The 18443-nt window shown below is 39.4% G+C and overlaps 1 protein-coding gene across 8 annotated transcripts in view; it reads right to left on the bottom strand.

The window, feature by feature from the left end:
- The window catches only part of TBC1D31 (TBC1 domain family member 31), a 95104-nt gene that overhangs the window by 41095 nt on the left and 35566 nt on the right, over nucleotides 1-18443 (bottom strand). For all 8 annotated transcript variants that reach the window (XM_027063970.2, XM_053208611.1, XM_053208608.1 and 5 more), the window contains 3 exons: nucleotides 10357-10508; nucleotides 6190-6349; nucleotides 3012-3212 (listed from right to left, as the gene is read on the bottom strand). In XM_027063970.2, the coding sequence (XP_026919771.1) occupies nucleotides 3012-3212; nucleotides 6190-6349; nucleotides 10357-10508 (513 nt within the window). The remainder of the gene's footprint in view (nucleotides 1-3011; nucleotides 3213-6189; nucleotides 6350-10356; nucleotides 10509-18443) is intronic.

An 18443-nucleotide genomic window follows, 5' to 3' on the forward strand; every position in this document is an offset into this window, starting at 1 on the left:
TCATGAATCCTCAAGAAAGCTCTTTGAAGAGGAAACCAAACTTTTAAAAATATTTACTTACTTACCTGAGAGAGAGAGAGAGTGTGCACAAGCAGGGGAGAGGGGGAGAAAGAGGGAATCCTAAGTAGGTTCCACTCTCAGCATGGAGTCCAATGCAGGGCTCAATCCCATGACCCTGGAATCATGACCTGAGCTGAAATCAAGAGTCGGACGCTAAACTGACTGAGCTACCCAGGTGCCCTGAGGAAATCAAACTTTTTGACCTCCTCCCCTCTCATCTCTGAAAGAAAAAAACAGAATAAAGCAAACATCTTGACCCTTTTTTATAACATAGACAACTAAAAGACCGCTTTGAGGTTTCAAAGATTTTTCTCATTTTATCTTCATACGTTTAGGACTTCTGCTTTTGAAACCTGCAGCCTACTGTAAGTGTCCAAAAAATTTTTCCCTATTGTCAGCTGCAGTATGATGAATACATAACACTGTAAAATGTGTCGAGTAGGTAATGAAATAATGTACATGTATGTATAGATACAGCATTTTTGTCCTAAAATTATTATAAGAAACTTTTAAAGTTGTCACTGTATCTATAAGGCTTTTTAAATAGTATTTTTCTAGGATACCTTGTTATTTATTCACATCTATAAAGAATACAAGGATAATACAAAATGTAACAACAGCTCTGCTAAAAAAAAAAAAGTAAAATGGCCACCTATTCTATGACTTAATTTTTCAATTTTTTCTCTATGAAATATAATTAAAAATAGTCTGGGGGCACCTGGGTGGCTCAGCTGGTTAAACGTTGCACTCTTGACCTATCAGCACAGAGCCTGCTTGGGATTCTTTCTCTCTCCCTCTCTCTCTGCCCCTTCCCTGCTTAGGTGCTCTCTCTCTCAAAATAAATAAATAAACTTAAAAACAAAACTGTCTGACTTCTGGGGTGCCTGGGTGGCTCAGTCAGTTAAGCATCTGACTCTCGATTTTGGCTCATGATCTCACAGTCATGAGATAAAACCCCATGTTGGGCTTTGCACTGGGCTTGAAGCCTGCTTAGGATTCTTTCTCCCTTTCTCTCTGCGTCTCTCCCTTGCTTGTGCTCTCTCAAAAAAAGAAAAAAAATTCGAAAAGGTCTCACTTCTGAACATTGCCCATCTTTAATATCCTTGAACGATCTTCTCTCTAACCTCAACCCATTCTTTCAAATCTTTATTAACACTGTTATTCTAGTGCCACATTTTCTCCTTTTGAACTCCATGTGCTTCCACGAAATACAGTCTCCTGAAGGTTAGAGCCTGAGATGTGACCTGAATTGCCATACCATAGTAGTGTTCAAACTTCAACACATTAAGTAGGAATTAGTGTACTTATTAGAATAATACTGGAAGTTCTCCAGTGCCCAATAAACAGGACTTGAAGGAATGGGACGTGGGTGGGGTTTATAGAGACCACAGACCGGAGCGTTTGTGTAAGCCTAGAATAGCCATAAAGACACTAGTGGTGTTGGTAATGTGTCCAAAAAGAAAAAAAAAAAAAAGATTTCCTACTTCTATTATAGGTTAGTTTTCTGGTCAATATGATCTTAATTGAATGCTTAACAAATACCAGAGAGGAAGTCAATGACTTATTCTGATTTTTCTCAGATCTTTCCCTGCTTCCATTAGTAACATTTCCCTAGCTTTTGTAAAGTTCAGCTAAGCTGAAAACTCTAAGAGCAAATAATATGTTATTAAAATGTTTAAAGTTTACAAGAACAGTAGAGTATAACTCCATATGGTTGAAGAAAATGTATGCGTGTCATGTGCATGCACACACACGTACACACACACAGAGTAGATCCTCACTATTCATGGTAGTTCTGTTCTATAAAGAAGCTGCAAATACCAAGTTAGTGAATACTGAATCATTGCTCCTAGGAGAAATAGTTAGGTCCCTGTGAGCCAGAGATCACAATATGTCAACCAATCAACATATAACTATGTTTAGTGTATGTTTCTGTTTAGAAACACTTTTTAAAAAATATTTATTTTTAGGAGAGCACAAGCAGGGGAGGGACACAGAGAGGGGGACAGAGGATCCTAAGCGGGCTCCACGCTGACAAGTTGACAGTAGTCAGCCTGACATGGGGCTTGAACTCATGAACTGTGAGATCATGACCTGAGCCAGAGTCAGATGCTCAACCAACTGAGCCACCCAGGTGCCCATTTAAAAACACTTATTTCTTCTATACTGTTGATTCACTAATATTGAACTCATGCCAACAGCACTATAACTTGTACCTGAATTAGGTTTATCACAACTTTCTTATGCTTAGGAATGTTAGACAGCACTTGAGCATTATGTCTGGGGGCCATTTAAAAGAGCAAAATCAACAACAAAAAGCACAAAACTAAAGAATGCAACACTAACTAGACCACGGAAAGGACACTTGTCACGGGAGCTGAAGTAAGAAGGCCACGCGCTGCCCTGTCTGGCCTCAGCTGGGAGCCTGCACGATGGGCAGCCCATGGTTTGCACTGCTGTGCACATACGAATCCCTGTGAATAGGCACCAAGTACGGATTCGAGTTGCAAGTATATTTTTAGCAGTGGCGAGTTCACATTTAAAGAATCCATGAATAATGAGGATTATAAATCCAGGATAATCTGGATTTAAAAAATTAAAAAAAAAAAAAGATACAGATAAGCAAACAGTTGAGAATCAGTCTCTTTTCTCAGATGATTCTGAAGTGTGTATTTTCCCAGTCTTTTTTTCTGTTTGTAAATGTATAGAGTCAATCCTCATTATTCATGTATGTATACATATATGTATGTATGTGGGTATGTATGTATGTGTGTGTGTGTATACACACACACACACACACACACACACACACACATACATACATACCCAGAAGTATGAATAAGCAATCCAGGATAATCTGAATTTAGAAAACCGGAGCATAAAGATTTTATTTTTGATGATACAACATTTAAATCTTAAAAAAACTTGATGTTCTTTACTTGAAAACATACCTTATTTATTTCTTGTGTTAGAGCTTGAACTGAATATATGTTCAGACTTCCATTTTCCATAATGGATGCAATGTACCGTCCATGTGGGCTAATTACTGATGAGCTAATTCCTTCATCAAGGCTCCCAATTTCAAAGAGAAGTTTGCAAGTCTGTATATTAACAAATCTCATGATACCATCTTGACTTAGCACTCCAAGAACCTAAGAGTAGAGAGAAATAATATATGAGTTCCAAAAACATACTTATTTTAACCTCCCTCCCTCCCTCCCTGCCTCCCTCCCTGCCTCCCTGCCTCCCTTCCTAAGAGAGAAAGAGAGAATGCCCAAGCAGGGTAGAGAAGCAGAGGGAGAAAGAGAATCTTAAGTAGGCTGCATGCTCAGTGCAGAGCCAGACATGGCGCTCCATCCCCTGACCTGGGATCATGACCTGAGCCGAAATCAAGAGTCAGATGCTCAGATGACTGAGTCATGCAGGCCCCCCCCAAAACACATTTAAAAGTCAAATGTCTCTTGGGGCACCTGGGTGGCTCAGTCGGTTAAGCATCCAACTCTTGATTTTGGCTCAGGTCATGATCTCGTGGTTGTGGGATCGAGCCCCGAATCAGGCTCTGTTCTGACGGCATGGAGCCTGCTTGGGATTCTCTCTCTCCCTCTCTTTGCCCCTACCCCACTCGCTCTCTCTCAGTCTCTCTCTCATAATAAATAAAAAACATTTAAAAAAGTCAAATGTCTCAGATGTTAACTAGACTTATTATAGAGATCATTTCTCAATCGAAATGATCGAATATCGCAATTTCGCAATCAAAATATCGAATCATCATGAAGCTAATCTTTTATGGCAATTATACATCAATTTTTTAAAAAGTCAACTCTCTGAAAGTCAAACTATACACACATGTATGTATTTACACACGGGGTTTGGTTGTTTTTGTTTTGAGGGGAGGACAGTGAGAGAGATTATATTCACAAAGGGCCATCATATATTTCAAAATTCCTAACTATGGCTCATGTAGATTTGCCCTATTCAGGTCCAGGTAAGCCTGGCTCTGACCAAAACCAGTAAGGTGCCCGTGGTGGGAGACTATGGCAAATGATCAGCCAGGCCTTCACCTAGACCCCCACACTGGTTGTCAGAGGCAAGGAGGGGAGGGCTTGCTCTCGCTCACCACACCCACAGCTTGATGAGAACTGGCATCTGTCCCTCATGTACCCAGCTCTGGGCAGTGGTAACAAACATTTGGGGGAAGAAAGAAAGTCTGTGGGCTGCACAGACAGTAGAAGGGTAAGAAGGAAACTAGTCTTTTAAGGGGAAAAATTTAGTCTGAAGTCACACAATTTGAAAAATTAAAAACATGTACTAAAAAAGCATAAGCAAATACACAATAAACTCCTCTACTGCCTGATCTATGCACAGGCTCTTTTCCCAGTGCCGCTGGCTGGTAAGCAGTGCCACCATGTGACTGCATGAAATGCTCATGTCACTTGTTATATGGAAGATGACAGTCTGGCAGTAGCTGGAGACGGTTTGAAGGTGACAATCTCTTCTGTTGGGTCAGGTTGTGGGAAACCCCCTCATTCACTCACAGCTGATGCAACCTCTCTGGGGGGCAATTTGGCAAGATCTCTCAAAGTTACAGATGTACCTGATTCTGAGAACCACTGCTTCAGCTCTGGGATTTTATCCTACAGACAGGATGTATGAAATGGTACATGCAAAAAGTTATTCAGTTATTCTATTTATTTACTCACTCACTAACTCAGGCAATCTTTATACCCAATGTGGGGCTTGAACTCATGACCCTGAGGCCAAGAGTAGCATGCTCTTCCAACTGAGCCAGCCCCAGGCAACCCTGGTGCAGCGTTATTTGTAATAAAGAAGGACTAAAAACAAGTTAGGTGCCCAATAACAAAGGACTGGTTAAAAACCTATAAAATACTATGCAGCTGTTAAAAAAAAAAAAAAAGAAGCTCTGTACTGACATAGAATAAACAATCTTCGAGGGCAGCGAAGTGAAGAAAACAAAAACAAAAAAACAAAAAAAAGTGAAGAAAAGCATCGTGCAAAGCTGCATTTTTTATATGGCAGAGGGGCAGTTCATGAGATTGAGCCCTGCGTCCTCTGTGTGGACAGTGCAGAGCCCGTTTGGTTTCTGTCTCTTTCTCTCCCTGCTTGTGCTCACTTGCTCTCTCTCAAAATAAATAAATAAACTTTAGGCAAAAAAAGTGGCAGAAACAGTGGACTATTATAACAGTAGCAGTTATGGAGAATAACTGGACAAATGGAAAAGAAGAGATTTCACTTTACTGTCTTTTTTTAATGTTTTCCACCTTGGGAATGCATTATCTATTCAAAAACTTAAGTCGGAGGCAGCCACCTGGCTCAGTCAGTAGAGCATGCAACTCTGAATCGCAGGGTCATGAGTTATATATAACTTGTTAAAGTACAAGACTCAAAATAGTCAATTTAAAATAAGAACGTTAAGGTTTAACTACTCAACCATTAAAAAGAAAAATAGTGTGGGGGCATCTGGCTGGTTCAGGCAGTAGAGCATGTGATACTTGATCTCAGGGTCATGAGTTCAAGCCCCATGTTGGGCATGGAGCCTACTTAAAAAAAAAGATGAAAAAGATAAAATAAAATACATAAGCAAAGAAAAAAATTTTTAAATGGTGTGTAGAGGGGGAAGTACTTTGCAAATTAAGGCAAGATACAAAGAAAACACGTTTCATAAAACTAAGGCAACCAGTTATGGTAGGTAGAACACAGTACAACAAGGAGAAAAATTTTAATCTTAGCTCCCCCTTTTTAATCCTTACAATCAATAGGAATGTTGACAAGTCCCTTAATGTTTCTAAGCTTTAATGTCAGTCTATGTAACAGAGAGAGTACCTTCCATGCCTGTGTGCAAATAGAAAATAATATGTTAAAACACCCTGTAAGTCATAAAGTATGACATAAATTTAACGTATATAGATTTTAGAAAAAGGTTAAATTGTCAGTAATACACAAAACCTAATATTTTAAAACTTTTTCAATTTTAGACTCTTCGCAATATCAGCAATTTCAAGTCTTTGTAACAACGAGGGTACAAGTTAACTAGGAGAGCTAATATAGTTCAGAAATTGATATGCTCTTTCTCAGAAAGTATAATGTCCTACATTTATTTATATTACTAACCTGATTAGAACCAGCATCAAAACTATCAGGAAGAAATTCTAGATGGCGAATGGCTCGAACTTTAGTAGGCATCTGAATAATTCTAAATAGCTGTTTAGCTTCCAAGCACCACAAGTGAAGGTGATGTGATTTACCCCCAGCAGCCAGGATTCGACCATCTCTGTATAACAAAAGGTGAGAAATTAGGACTACGTGAATAGTTCTTAAATTTTTTTTAATATTTATTTCTGAGAGAGAGAGAGAGAGAGAGAGAGAGAGAGAGAGACAGAGACAGTAAGCAGGAGAGGGGCACAGAGAGAGAGAGACATAGTATCCGAAGTAGGCTCCAGGCTCTGAGCTGTCAGCACAGAGCCCAACCTGGGGCTGGAACTCACGAACCGTGAGATCATGACCTGAGCCAAAATCACACGCCTAACCGACTGAGGCACCTAGGCACCCCTAACGTGAATTGCCTATGGTAGCAATGTCCAGTATGATCCAACAGGAAAGAAATATTCTGTATCTATACTGCTCAATATGGTCACTGCTGGCCACATGTGAATGAGAACTTGAAATGTAGCTAATGCTTCTGAAGCAATAAATTCTTAATTTTATTTACTTATTTTTTAAAGTTTATTTATTTTGAGAGGGAGACTGAGAGAGCACAAGCAGGGGAGGGGCAGAAAGAGAGGGAAAGAGAGACTCCCAAGCAGGCTCTGGGCTGTCAGTGCAGAGCCAGTTGCAGGGCTTGATCTCACAAACTGTGAGATCATGACCTAAGCCGAGATGAAGAGTCAGAGGTTTAACTGACTGAGCCACCCAGGTACCCCATATTTAATTTTTATGATGTAGTTCATGCACCCAGTAGCTACCACATAGGAAAGCTCAGGTTTATAGCATATATTTTTTTACCTATTGTATTAAGACACCAGCTTAACATATGTTTGTTCGATGACTTGATTGAGAATTTCTGAGTAACATTTATCTTTTATAGCATAATCTCAAAGTTAACACCCTCCAACTTCCTACATTTCACACATGACTATACTGAACTGGTACAACACTGCTACACGAAAACTCAAGAAGCCCAAACTTTTTTTCCTGCTCAAAGAAAGCTACTTTTAGAAAGGTACAAAAAGAATAAGCTGTATTAACTTGCAAGGCTGTTGCCCATTCATTCACCAAGGACTTGTAGTGTCTAATACAAGCCAGGTATCATTTCAGGCACCAGGGACACAATGGTGAACAAGGCAGGGAAGATTCCTGCTCTTGGGGATTTTCAGTCTAGAGGAAGGCAAACAAATAAATGAACTTGATCTCAGCTGATAAGTTCTATAAAGAACTATACAATGAGATGGGAGTTACAGAGCTGGGAAAGGAGAAAGGTCTACTCCCTAAAAAATGAATGAGCCAGGGGCACCTGGGTGGCTCAGCTGGTTAAACGTCTGACTTCGACTCAGATCATGAGATCAAGGTTCATGAGTTTGAGCCCTGCATTGGGCTCTCTGCTGTGAGCACAGAGCCCACTTCAGATCCTCTGTCCTGCTCTCTCTCTGCCCCTCTCCTGCTTATGCTCTCTCAAAAATAAATAAACATTAAAAAAACATTTAAAAAAATGTGAATGAGCCAGTCACGGGATGATTTGGAGGAAGAATTCCATGCTGGTCGGTATTCCAGACTGCAGTGCACAGTGTGAGAAAGGAATAAGGTTGTACCTAAGGAAGAGTGAGAAGCCTCACTCAAGTGTGGTCCTAACCATGTTAGGGAAAGGAAATAGGACAAAGGAGTCTCAGGAATATTATGGGAAGTTTGGATTTTATTCTAAATATCAGGGAAAGCCTTTCAAGGGAGTTCAACAGGGAAATGACATGATTTGACTTATTTGACTAATGGTTTAAAAAGACCACTCTATCTGCTATGTAGAGACAGACTTTAGGAAATGAAATTGAAAACATTGAGACCAAATAAGGAGACTATTACAGGAACCTGAAAGAGACTAGGATAGTTGGAGGTAGGTGATACTGTGGCAATGCACAAAAGATCAGACCAATTCAAGATATAATTTGGTGGAATTGATGGGATTTACTCATGACTTAGAAGTGGGTAAGAGCAAATGAGGAAATAATATGTATTTTCTAGCACTTTCCACTGAAAAGGCCTAGAGACATTGACCAAATCAGTCACAAGGAGTGTCCCCTAGCATCCAGATTGGGTCTTGAAATATCATTACCCACACAAATGAAACCAGGTTTGGGGCACCTGGGTGGCTCTGTGGGTTAGGGGTTGGACTCAATTTCAGCACAGGTCATCATCTCATGGTTTGTGGGATCGAGCCCCACATGGGGCTCTGCACTCACAGCCCAGAGCCGGCTTTGGATTCTCTCTCCCTCCCTCCCTCCCCCCCCCCTCCCCTGCTCATGCTCTCTCTCAAAATAAATAAATAAACTTAAGAAAAAAACAAAAAACAAACCCAGGCTCTTTAGAAAAGTGGCTGATACCAGGTTTGGGACAGAAAATATACAAGATAAGCCTGGAACATTTTGTTAGATTAGAAACAATGAGAGCTTTCAAAACAAACAACTGCAGTTGTATCAAAAGGGTTCAAAGCCAACTTGCAGAGGATCCCAGGGGTCAACAATGAGAACTGCAGCATCACTAAGAGTAATGTTAATGGATTAGATCGCGTCGACTATTTAAATCCATTCATTCACAAAGATTAAGGGCAAAAGCCTTCACTGGCTACCCTGGGAAGATGCCAATGAACAATTCATTATTTTTCATAACAATTTTTTTTAAAAGAAGGGAAATTAAGCATTTATCCTGCATTTCATTAAAACCTATAAAGTAACCAGAGAGTTAATGAGAGGAAGTTTTTTCTTTAGAAAGATTCTGGTTAATAAGGGAAGAAGGAATGACAGAATGAGCATAGCACCATTTTGCTAACCTCAAATGCAATACTGGATCTAGGTCATGACCATCGATGGCCACTAATATCACAAGAGAAACGTTCCTCCTGATGAAAGTACACAAACCACCTATCATGCTTCTTGCCCCCAAATCAAGCCTGAATCAGACCAAGCCTCCAATTTACAAAAAATAAAGGTGTAAGCAGTTTACAGGAAATACAGATGAGAGAGGGTCACATTAAAACACCACCACAGGGATGCAAAAAGCAAATCTGGAAATACAGAGAATGCTATAGGACAAATGACCAGTTCCTTAAATAAGCTGCAAAGAAAAAATTTAAAAAGGGATATATTAACCAAGACACTGTGTGAACCTTGATTCCTGATTTGAACAAAGATTAGATACGTGAGACTATTAAGAAATTATTCATTTTTAAAAGTGTGGTAATAGGTTAACTAACAGAAATTTAAATAAAAACTTGGGGGAGAAAAGTGGTAATAGTACTACGGTTATGTTCGAAAAGGACTCTTTCCTTTAGAGGTACACACTGGAATACTTACGGATAAAATGATATGCATGGGCTTTGCTTTAAGGCAACGAGGTAGGTAGCAGGAGGCAGTAATAGGTGGAGTTACAGATAAAATAGAGGTGGCTATTAGTTGATTATTACAACTAATAAGAATACTCTAGTTAGGGGGGCACCTGGGTGGCTCAGTCGGTTAAGCGTCTGACTTCGGCTCAGGTCATGATCTCACAGTCTGTGAGTTCAAGCCCCGCGTCGGACTCTGTGCTGACAGCTCAGAGCCTGGAGCCTGCTTCGGATTCTGTGTTTCCCTCTCTCTCTGTCCCTTCCCCACTCATGCTCTGTCTCTCTCTCTCTCTCAAAAATAAATAAACATTACAAAAAAATTTTTTTTAATAAAAAATATAAAAAGAATACTCTAATTAGGGCTTTATGTATTTTTATATTTTTCTGTAGATTTGAAATTTGCCACAATACAGTAAAAAGTTTTACAGATCATATGTCAGTTTGAAGGAAACTTTTCTCATATGACCATAAGATAATGAAAACGGGAATGAAAATTTGTAAAATTTTACTGGAAGCTAGATTTCTTAAAAATTCTCAGTGTTGTGGGGGAGGAGGAGCTAAGTCAAAGGAGCGTGTGACTCTTTATTTCAGGGTCATGAGTTTGAGCTCCATGTTGGGTGTAGAGATTACAAAAACAAAAAACAAACAAAAAACCCCCAAAAAACTTAATAAAAAGGTAAAATGCACATTACCTGGTCACGGCAAACACTTTGTATAATACACTAGAGCTTTCAGGTGGAGCTGGCAGTTGATATTTGCAAGAAAGAGTATCACATTCCCAGGCGAAGATGGAATTGTCTTTAAAACAGCTGAGGATGGTATTACTTAATGGTAAAAAGAAAACCTAAAGAAGGAGAAAAACAATTGTTGTTCACATAATGATCATATAGCCTATAGCCCTCTTTAAATTTAAAATTATCCAGGTTGGGGCGCCTGGGTGGCGCAGTCGGTTAAGCGTCCGACTTCAGCTCAGGTCACGATCTCGCGGTTCCATGAGTTCGAGCCGCGCGTCGGGCTCTGTGCTGACGGCTCAGAGCCTGGAGCCTGCTTCCGATTCTGTGTCTCCCTCTCTCTCTGCCCCTGCCCTGTTCGTGCTCTGTCTCTGTCTCAAGAATAAATAAAACGTTTAAAAAAAATTAAAAAAAAAAAATTAAAAAAAATAAAACTATCCAGGTTGTCGGGGCTTCTGGGTGGCTCAGTCAGTTGAGCATCCGACTCTTGAATTCTGTTCAGTTCATAATCCCAGGGTTGTGGGACCGAGCCCCGTGTCTGGCTCCACACTGAGTGTGAAGCCTGCTTAAGCTTCTTTCTCTCTCTCTCTCTCTCTCTCTCTCCCCCTCTTTCCCTCCTGCATGCTCTCTCTCTCTGTAAAAATAAGATAAAATAAAGTAATACAAGTAGTCAATTTTTCTTTTAAAAAGTTACTTTTTCTTGGGGTGCCTGGGTGGCTCAGTTGGTTAAGCATCTGGCTTCGGCTCAGGTCATGATATCACCATTCATGAGTTCGAGCCCCATGCAGTGCTCTCAGTGCAGAGCCCACTTTGGATCCTCTGTCCCGCCTCTCTCTCAAAAATAAATAAACATGAAAAAAAATTGTTTTCAAGATTCTTTTTTTAGTGTTTATTTATTTTTGAGAGAGCGAGTAAGCAGGGGAGGGGTGGATAGAGACAGAGACATAGAATCCAAAGTGGGCTCCTGGCTCTAAGCTGTCAGCACAGAGCCCAACACAGGGTTCGAACCCATGAGCTATGAGATCATGACCTGGGCCGAAGTTGGGCACTCATCCGATTGAGCCACCCAGGTGCCCCTAAAAAAAAAAAAAAAACCTTAAAAAAAAAAAAAGTTACTTTTCCTTAAACTGGAAAAAAAATACATTTACAACATATGATGGGATAATACTGATATCTCATATACTATCATAAACTAAAAGGAAAAGTTTCTTAAATAAAAAATAGGGGACTAAAATAACTAGGCAATTCATACAATACTAAGTAAAAACTTTAAAACATTTAACCTTACAAAAGATTGAAATGAAAACAATGATAGCATTTTATGAGTATCAAATTTACTATAAAAATAACACACACATATACATGCACACAAACTACATATGCTAACATATGTATTCTATTTACAAACTATATACTAATATAAACACAATGAAATACTGGCTACTCATAAATGTTAAAAATACTAAATGTTGGTGACAGTATAGGAAACAGGCACTGTTATACATGGCTGCTGGTAATAAAAATTGGTTACAGATATTGTACAACACATTTCAACAGCCTTGAAAATACACATCACTCCTAAACTAGTCAGTCGGCTTCTAAAAGTTAATCCTTTGGAAAAAAAATCAGCAAAGTGCTTTGAGATAAATGTACATAAATGTTGAGCATTATTTATAAAAGTAAAAAGTTGAAAACAAAAACATGGTATTTTATTCATGACTATTTAATGGACAATTGAGATTGAACTTAATAGCAAATGTGAAAATACCATTTTTTGCTAGTTTCTATACATAAACACTAAACGATGCTTACTTTTTAAAAAAATTTCTTTACTGTTTATTTATTTTTGAGAGAGAGAGAGAGAGAGAGACAGAGAGACAGAGAATGAGCAGGAGAGGGAAGAGAGAGATGGAGACACAGAATCCAAAGCAGGCTCCAGGCTCTGAGCTGTCAGAGCCCGACACGGGGCTTGAACTCATGAATGATGAGATCATGATCGAAGCTGAAATCAGACACCCAACGGACTGAGCCACCCAGGTGCCCCAACACTGCTTAATTTTGATAATATTAAATTTTAGTTAAAATTCACCATTTTCTCATAAGATTTTCAATGGCCTCTAATAAAATTTTGTGTCATTTGTGTAAAGCACACAAAGGGAGGGAGGGAGGGAAGGAAGGAAAACAAAGAAGTAAATTAAATGGAAGAAACCAATACCCTAAGAACAAAATATTCCTGCCCATCTTCTCAAAATACATCTCCTCAAATAGCCTGAGATATTTCCCATGGTTTAATCCTTAGCTACATCTCTAGCTCTTTATTCTTTCATTCCCATCTAGAATAGACTTAACTACATCCAAGCTTATTGTAATACTTTGTATTTGAACATAGGATTTGTTCTTGTGTTGGACAGGAACAGGGATTCACCGAGAAGGCAGAACCCCTTGGACAATCTGTAGTCTCTTTTCTGACCCCTGATTTGTCACACACCTTCAGAATTTACTAGTGTCAGAGGGAGGCCTATTTTCTCTTGAAATGCTACATTCTTCGGGGAGGAAGCACTCAACGTTTTTAATGCTGGATTGGAGCGTCTCTTGAGTATTTACAATCAGGATATGGCTGTCATCACAATAATGAGAGGGAGCAGGCCAAAAAGGTCCAGGGGAAAAGCAGGGTCAACGTCACATCTACTGTGGCTGTTTCCAGTGTTACAAAAATAACAAATCAATAAGGCACCTGTATGAAATACTTCTGCAACTTTCCACGTAATTTATGTTTTCACCTAAGCTATTATATATACACAGTTAAGAAATGATTCTAATAGTTAATGATATTACTATAAAAATTTCAGGGAATGGAAACCTGTTATTTTTATAACAATAGTTGAAGGCTGTTATCATGAACTGTTCTGTTTGATATACATATAATAGTATCTTTTTTCAAAAGCAAATAGTGATAAAAAAACACAGCCCTTACACACATACATACATAGTACACTATGGGACATACTGGTTAATTAAAACAATCTACTCAGTGTTAATGCTAATAAGACACAATAAAAAATGCTAATTTGATTGCTGCCCTTGCCTGATTCAACCCTCACTTTTGTCCTTGGCCCACTTTATCAAAGACAATCACTGGTACATCATTCGCCAACAGATTCAGGAAGATTTATAACCGGAAGTTCTTACTGAAAGCATGTGCACTGAATACCCTGTGATCAGTAATGAAGGCTGAGACGCTGTTTCAAAACCAATGTGGAAAAAAGTAACTTAAGATTTTTATTATAATTAGCAATATTTTTCTAGAAAAGTAATAAAGTTTATTCCTTCTGGGAGAAGCAAAAGCTTTAAAGTTAATGAGCACCAACTGCTATTTTAGGGGAAGAGCTGTGATAGATTATTGCCTACATGATTATTCATTACTAGATTTGTGATTTTAATTGCCAGATTTTAATGATTATAAAATTGTTCCTAATGAATCATGTCATTATTTAGATAGTGTCATGTCTTGACAATCATAAAAAGCTTAGAAAAAACTTCAAAAGCACTAGCAAAACATAGTTTTTGGAGGGTTGGGCATCAGGGCGGGGCTGCAGTTTTCCTTGTAAAATAGGAAAATCCAGGCTTTCCGACTCACTTTTGAAATAAAAAATTTTTTTTAATGTTTATTTATTTTTGAGAGAGAGAGGGAGAAAGAGAGAGTGCGAGTGGCAGGGCGGTGGGGGCGGGGGGGGGGGGCGATGAACAGAGAGAGAGGGAGACACAGAATCCAAAGCGGGCTCTGGGCTCCAAGCTGTCAGCACAGAGCCCGACGCGGGGCTCGAACCCACATCCAACTCACTTTTGAGAGGCCTGTGAGCTCTTTTGAAAGTTAAGAGTTCAGGATGGTAATAAGAGCAAATGTACAATTAAGTCAAACGTATAATTGAGGAAAAATTTAGCAAGCGCCAACTGTGCACAAAAAGTGAATTAAGTTTGGCAACACATTCTTTGTCAAATGTTTTCTTACATCCATCAGAAAACATTCTCTGACATATACTGAACCACAGTAATCAGAAATCCTAGGATTTATTCAAAAATCCCAAACTAAATATTTAATTTAAATATTCTACCTCAAACATCAACAAAATAATCAAAATCTACTAATAGGAAGAGGTATGACTGGCTTACCTGAGAGGCAGTATGGTATCCTGGAATGACTTTGGGGTAAGACGGGCCTACAGTCAAACCACGCGTCTTTGGTAAGCTATGTGACCCAGGGCACATTACTTCGTGTTTCTGAACTTCCGATTCCCCATTTGTAAAATGAGAATGGTATCTACTTTTAGAATTATTTAAGTTTAAAAATAACTAAATGAAGTGTAAGGTACACAGTGAATACTCAACAATGGGTTATCTATTGTTATTGGTATTGATTACTGCTACTGCCAGGTACAAAAACCCAGTGGAAAGATGTTGGAATGACAGGTTCTTTCTTTCTATCTATCTATCTATTTACTTATTTATTTATTTTGAAGTTTATTTACTTATTTTGAGAGACAGAGAGAGCTAGCGGGGGAGGGGCAGAGAGAGAGAGAGAGAGAGAGAGAGAGAGAAAGGCAGAGAGAATCCCAAGTGGGCTCTGTACTGACAGCAGAGGTTCGAACCCACGAACCATTAGATCATGACCCAAACCAAAACCAAGAGTTGGACGCTCAGCTGATGGAGCCACCTGGGTGCCCCAGAATGACAGGTTCTTTAAAAACATTTTGAAATCAAAAGTCCACGGTTATTTATCTGAAACCCTTGGTGCCAGATATGTTCCAGAATTCAGAATTACTTCCACTTTAAGAAAGGTAATATGATGCGTATTTTGTAACATTACGTGTGGAACCCCTGGGTGACCTGGGGCAATACTCCATACTCAAACATATTAATATTTCAGCCTCATGTCAATTCAGTTCAGATTTTGCTGCCAAATGAATTTAGGCAAGATCGGATTTTGCCGCCAAGTAAGTTATTTAAAAACTTTCGGGTTTCTGAATTGCTGATGAGGTATCGTTCATCCATTTCATGTAGTTCGAAAGAAATACAACACAGTTATCTTGCGGCTTTTTAAACAGGCATCTGACTGGACTGAGATAATCCCGTAACAGAACCAGATAACGGGTAAGAATAACAGACAACAGAAACAGCAGCAGCTGCAGCTGACTTGTACTGTGCTCTGTGTGCACCATCCCCCTCCCTCCTGAAGCCAACACTAAGGCGAATGCTGCTACTGTTTGCATCCTACTCGTAAGGTTAGTGGCTCGGCTCATTGAAAATGCTGAACATGAATCTTGTCAAGCCTTTAGCTTACAAGAAATACAAATGAGAGAATAAGTTAAATGAAATAATGAAGAAGAGTGAGAACAAATCCAGAATTTGGGGCATTTTCCAGGACAGCTGTCCTGGTTGCTCTCAAAATAAATAAATGAGAGGTGTCTGGGTGGCTCAGTTGGTTGAGCATCCGACTTCGGCTCTGGTCATGATCTCACGGTCCAGGGGTTCAAGCACCGCATCAGGCTCTGTGTGGACTGCTCAGAGCCTGAAGCCTGCTTGGGATTCTGTGTCTCCCTCTCTCTCTGCCCCTCCCCAGCTTGCACTCTGTCTCTGTCTCTCAAAAATAAATAAACGTTAAAATAAATAAATAAATCGGGGCACCTGGGTGGCTCAGTCGGTTACGCATCCGACTTCGGCTCAGGTCATGACTTCGCAGTTGGGGAGTTCGAGCCCTGTGTCGGGCTCTGTGCTGACAGCTTGGAGCCTGGAGCATGCTTTGAATTCTGTGCCTCCCACTCTCTCTGCCCCTCCTCCTCCCCTGCTCATGCTGTTTCTCTCTCCTTCAAAAATAAACATGAAAAAAAATTTTTTAAACAAATAAATAATAATAATGTCATAGGACAAAAATGGCAGAAGGCTATTTTAGATTAAAAAGAGCCATCATAGGGGTGCCTGGGTGGCTCAGTCAGTTGAGTGTCCAATTCCTGATTTCAGCTTGGGTCATGATCTCACAGTTCGCAGGTTCAAGCCTTGAGTTGGGCTCTGCATGACAGCTCGGAGCCTGCTTGGGACTCTCTATCTCCTCTCTCTGCCCTGCTCACATGCTCTTCTCTCTCTCTCTCTCTCTCTCTCTCTCAAAGACAAATAAACATTAAGAAAAAAAAAGGGCCATCATAAAATGAAACTCACAGCATCATTTGTCACCATGTATCACCAAAAAAAGCCACAAAAGTTCTACTTACTTATTTACTTTTGAGAGAGGGAGAGCACACATGCACTCCTAAGACAATCTTAAGCAGGCTCCACACCCAGCACAGAGCCTGATGCGGGGCTTGGCCTCATGACCGTGAGATCATGACCTGAGCCGAAATCAAGAGTTGGAAGCTTAACTGACTGAGCCACCCAGGCACCCCAAAAGTTGTTCTATTTAAAATACAGAATCAGAAACTGGAATAAATACATGGACTTAGTAAACACTTGGTAAGAATAAAAGTTTTACTTTTTTTTAAAAATTTATTTACTTATTTTGAGAGTGAGTGAAAGAGCAGGGGAGAGGCAGAAAGAGAGAGAGAGAGAGAGAGAGAGAGAGAGAGAGAGAGAATCCCAAGCAGGTTCTGTGCTGTCAGCACAGAGCCTGATGTGGGGCTCGAACTCACGAACCATGAGATCATGACCTGAACGGAAACCAAGAGTAGACGCTTAAACAGCTGAGCCACCCACTTAACCAGCTGAGCCACCCCGGGTGCCCCTAAAAGTTTTACTTTAAGATTAGCTTACAACTATTTCCTGTTTTCAACAGAGTAAGCCAGGAGTGGCAACAATCGGGCCCTCCTCCGGTTCTTGTTTTGGACCTAAGAATGTTTCTTTTTTACCTTTTTAAAATTATTTCACTGTAGACAGTCATGTAAATATATACATAATATCTTCAATTTTGCTCTTGGTCTGCAGAATCAAAAATATTTACTATCTGGTCCTTTGAGAAAACGTTTGCAGGTAACATATAGACTATAATGTCCTATTATTTTAGAACAATACTTACATGCATACTGCATATTATACGTATGTTTTCTAAATCTTATTCTCCTATCACTAACTTTTGGAGTCCTATCTGTTAAACTAAAATATCTAAATGACAATGCAAGGTTAGAATTGGCAACTATCCGGCATCTACTAGTTTTAATTTCATGGTAAAAAGAACAGATGGTTTTTGTGTCATTGTTTCATAACTGTTTCCATTGTGGGTTCGATTCCAAGGCACTCTTCTTTAGAATTTAAAATTCAAGTTAAGCACTAAAGCAATTAAACAAGAAAAGACCTACTAAGATATTTGGCCTAAATCCCTGATGAATAAGCTGGCTACAACTTTTATCTTTTTTTAATTATTAAAGGCAATCTAAAGAACTCTGACATGTCCAGGGAGACTACAAAATAAATTTCTGGTTGACATGCCCTGCTAGCTGTTCATGTTAATGACCAAGAAATTAAAAGCAATATTGCACATATAATATAACCTAAAGCAATCACATAGGAGACTCAGACAATCTTGAAAATAGTATTTAGCTAATCAAATGGGGGAAAAAAAATTAAGCCATAAAAGCAAAAGAATTGGATACTCTTTTAAAAAGTGATTTATGCATAGAAAGGAATACTGATCAACAATAAAAAGGAATGGGGCACCTGGGTGGCTCAGTCGGTTGAGCGTCCAACTCTTGATTTCAGCTCAAGTCATGATCTCACGGTTCGTGGGATTGAGCCTCACATTGGACTCTGAGCTGACAGCTTAGAGCCTGCTTGGAAATTCTCTCTCTCCCTCTCTCTGCACCTGCCCTGCATGTGCTCTGCCCTCTCTCCCCAAATAAATAAATACACTAAAAATAAATAAGTAAATACATAAACAGGAATGAACTGCTGGTACATACAACAACATGGGTGAATCTCAAAATCATGCTGAAGAAGAAAAGCTTCATACACACCAACAGTGACTGGTTGTATTTATTTGAAATTTTATTTTATTATTTTTTAGAGAG

Source organism: Acinonyx jubatus, chromosome F2, assembly GCF_027475565.1.
Source record: "Acinonyx jubatus isolate Ajub_Pintada_27869175 chromosome F2, VMU_Ajub_asm_v1.0, whole genome shotgun sequence".
NCBI classification, from domain to species: domain Eukaryota; kingdom Metazoa; phylum Chordata; class Mammalia; order Carnivora; family Felidae; genus Acinonyx; species Acinonyx jubatus.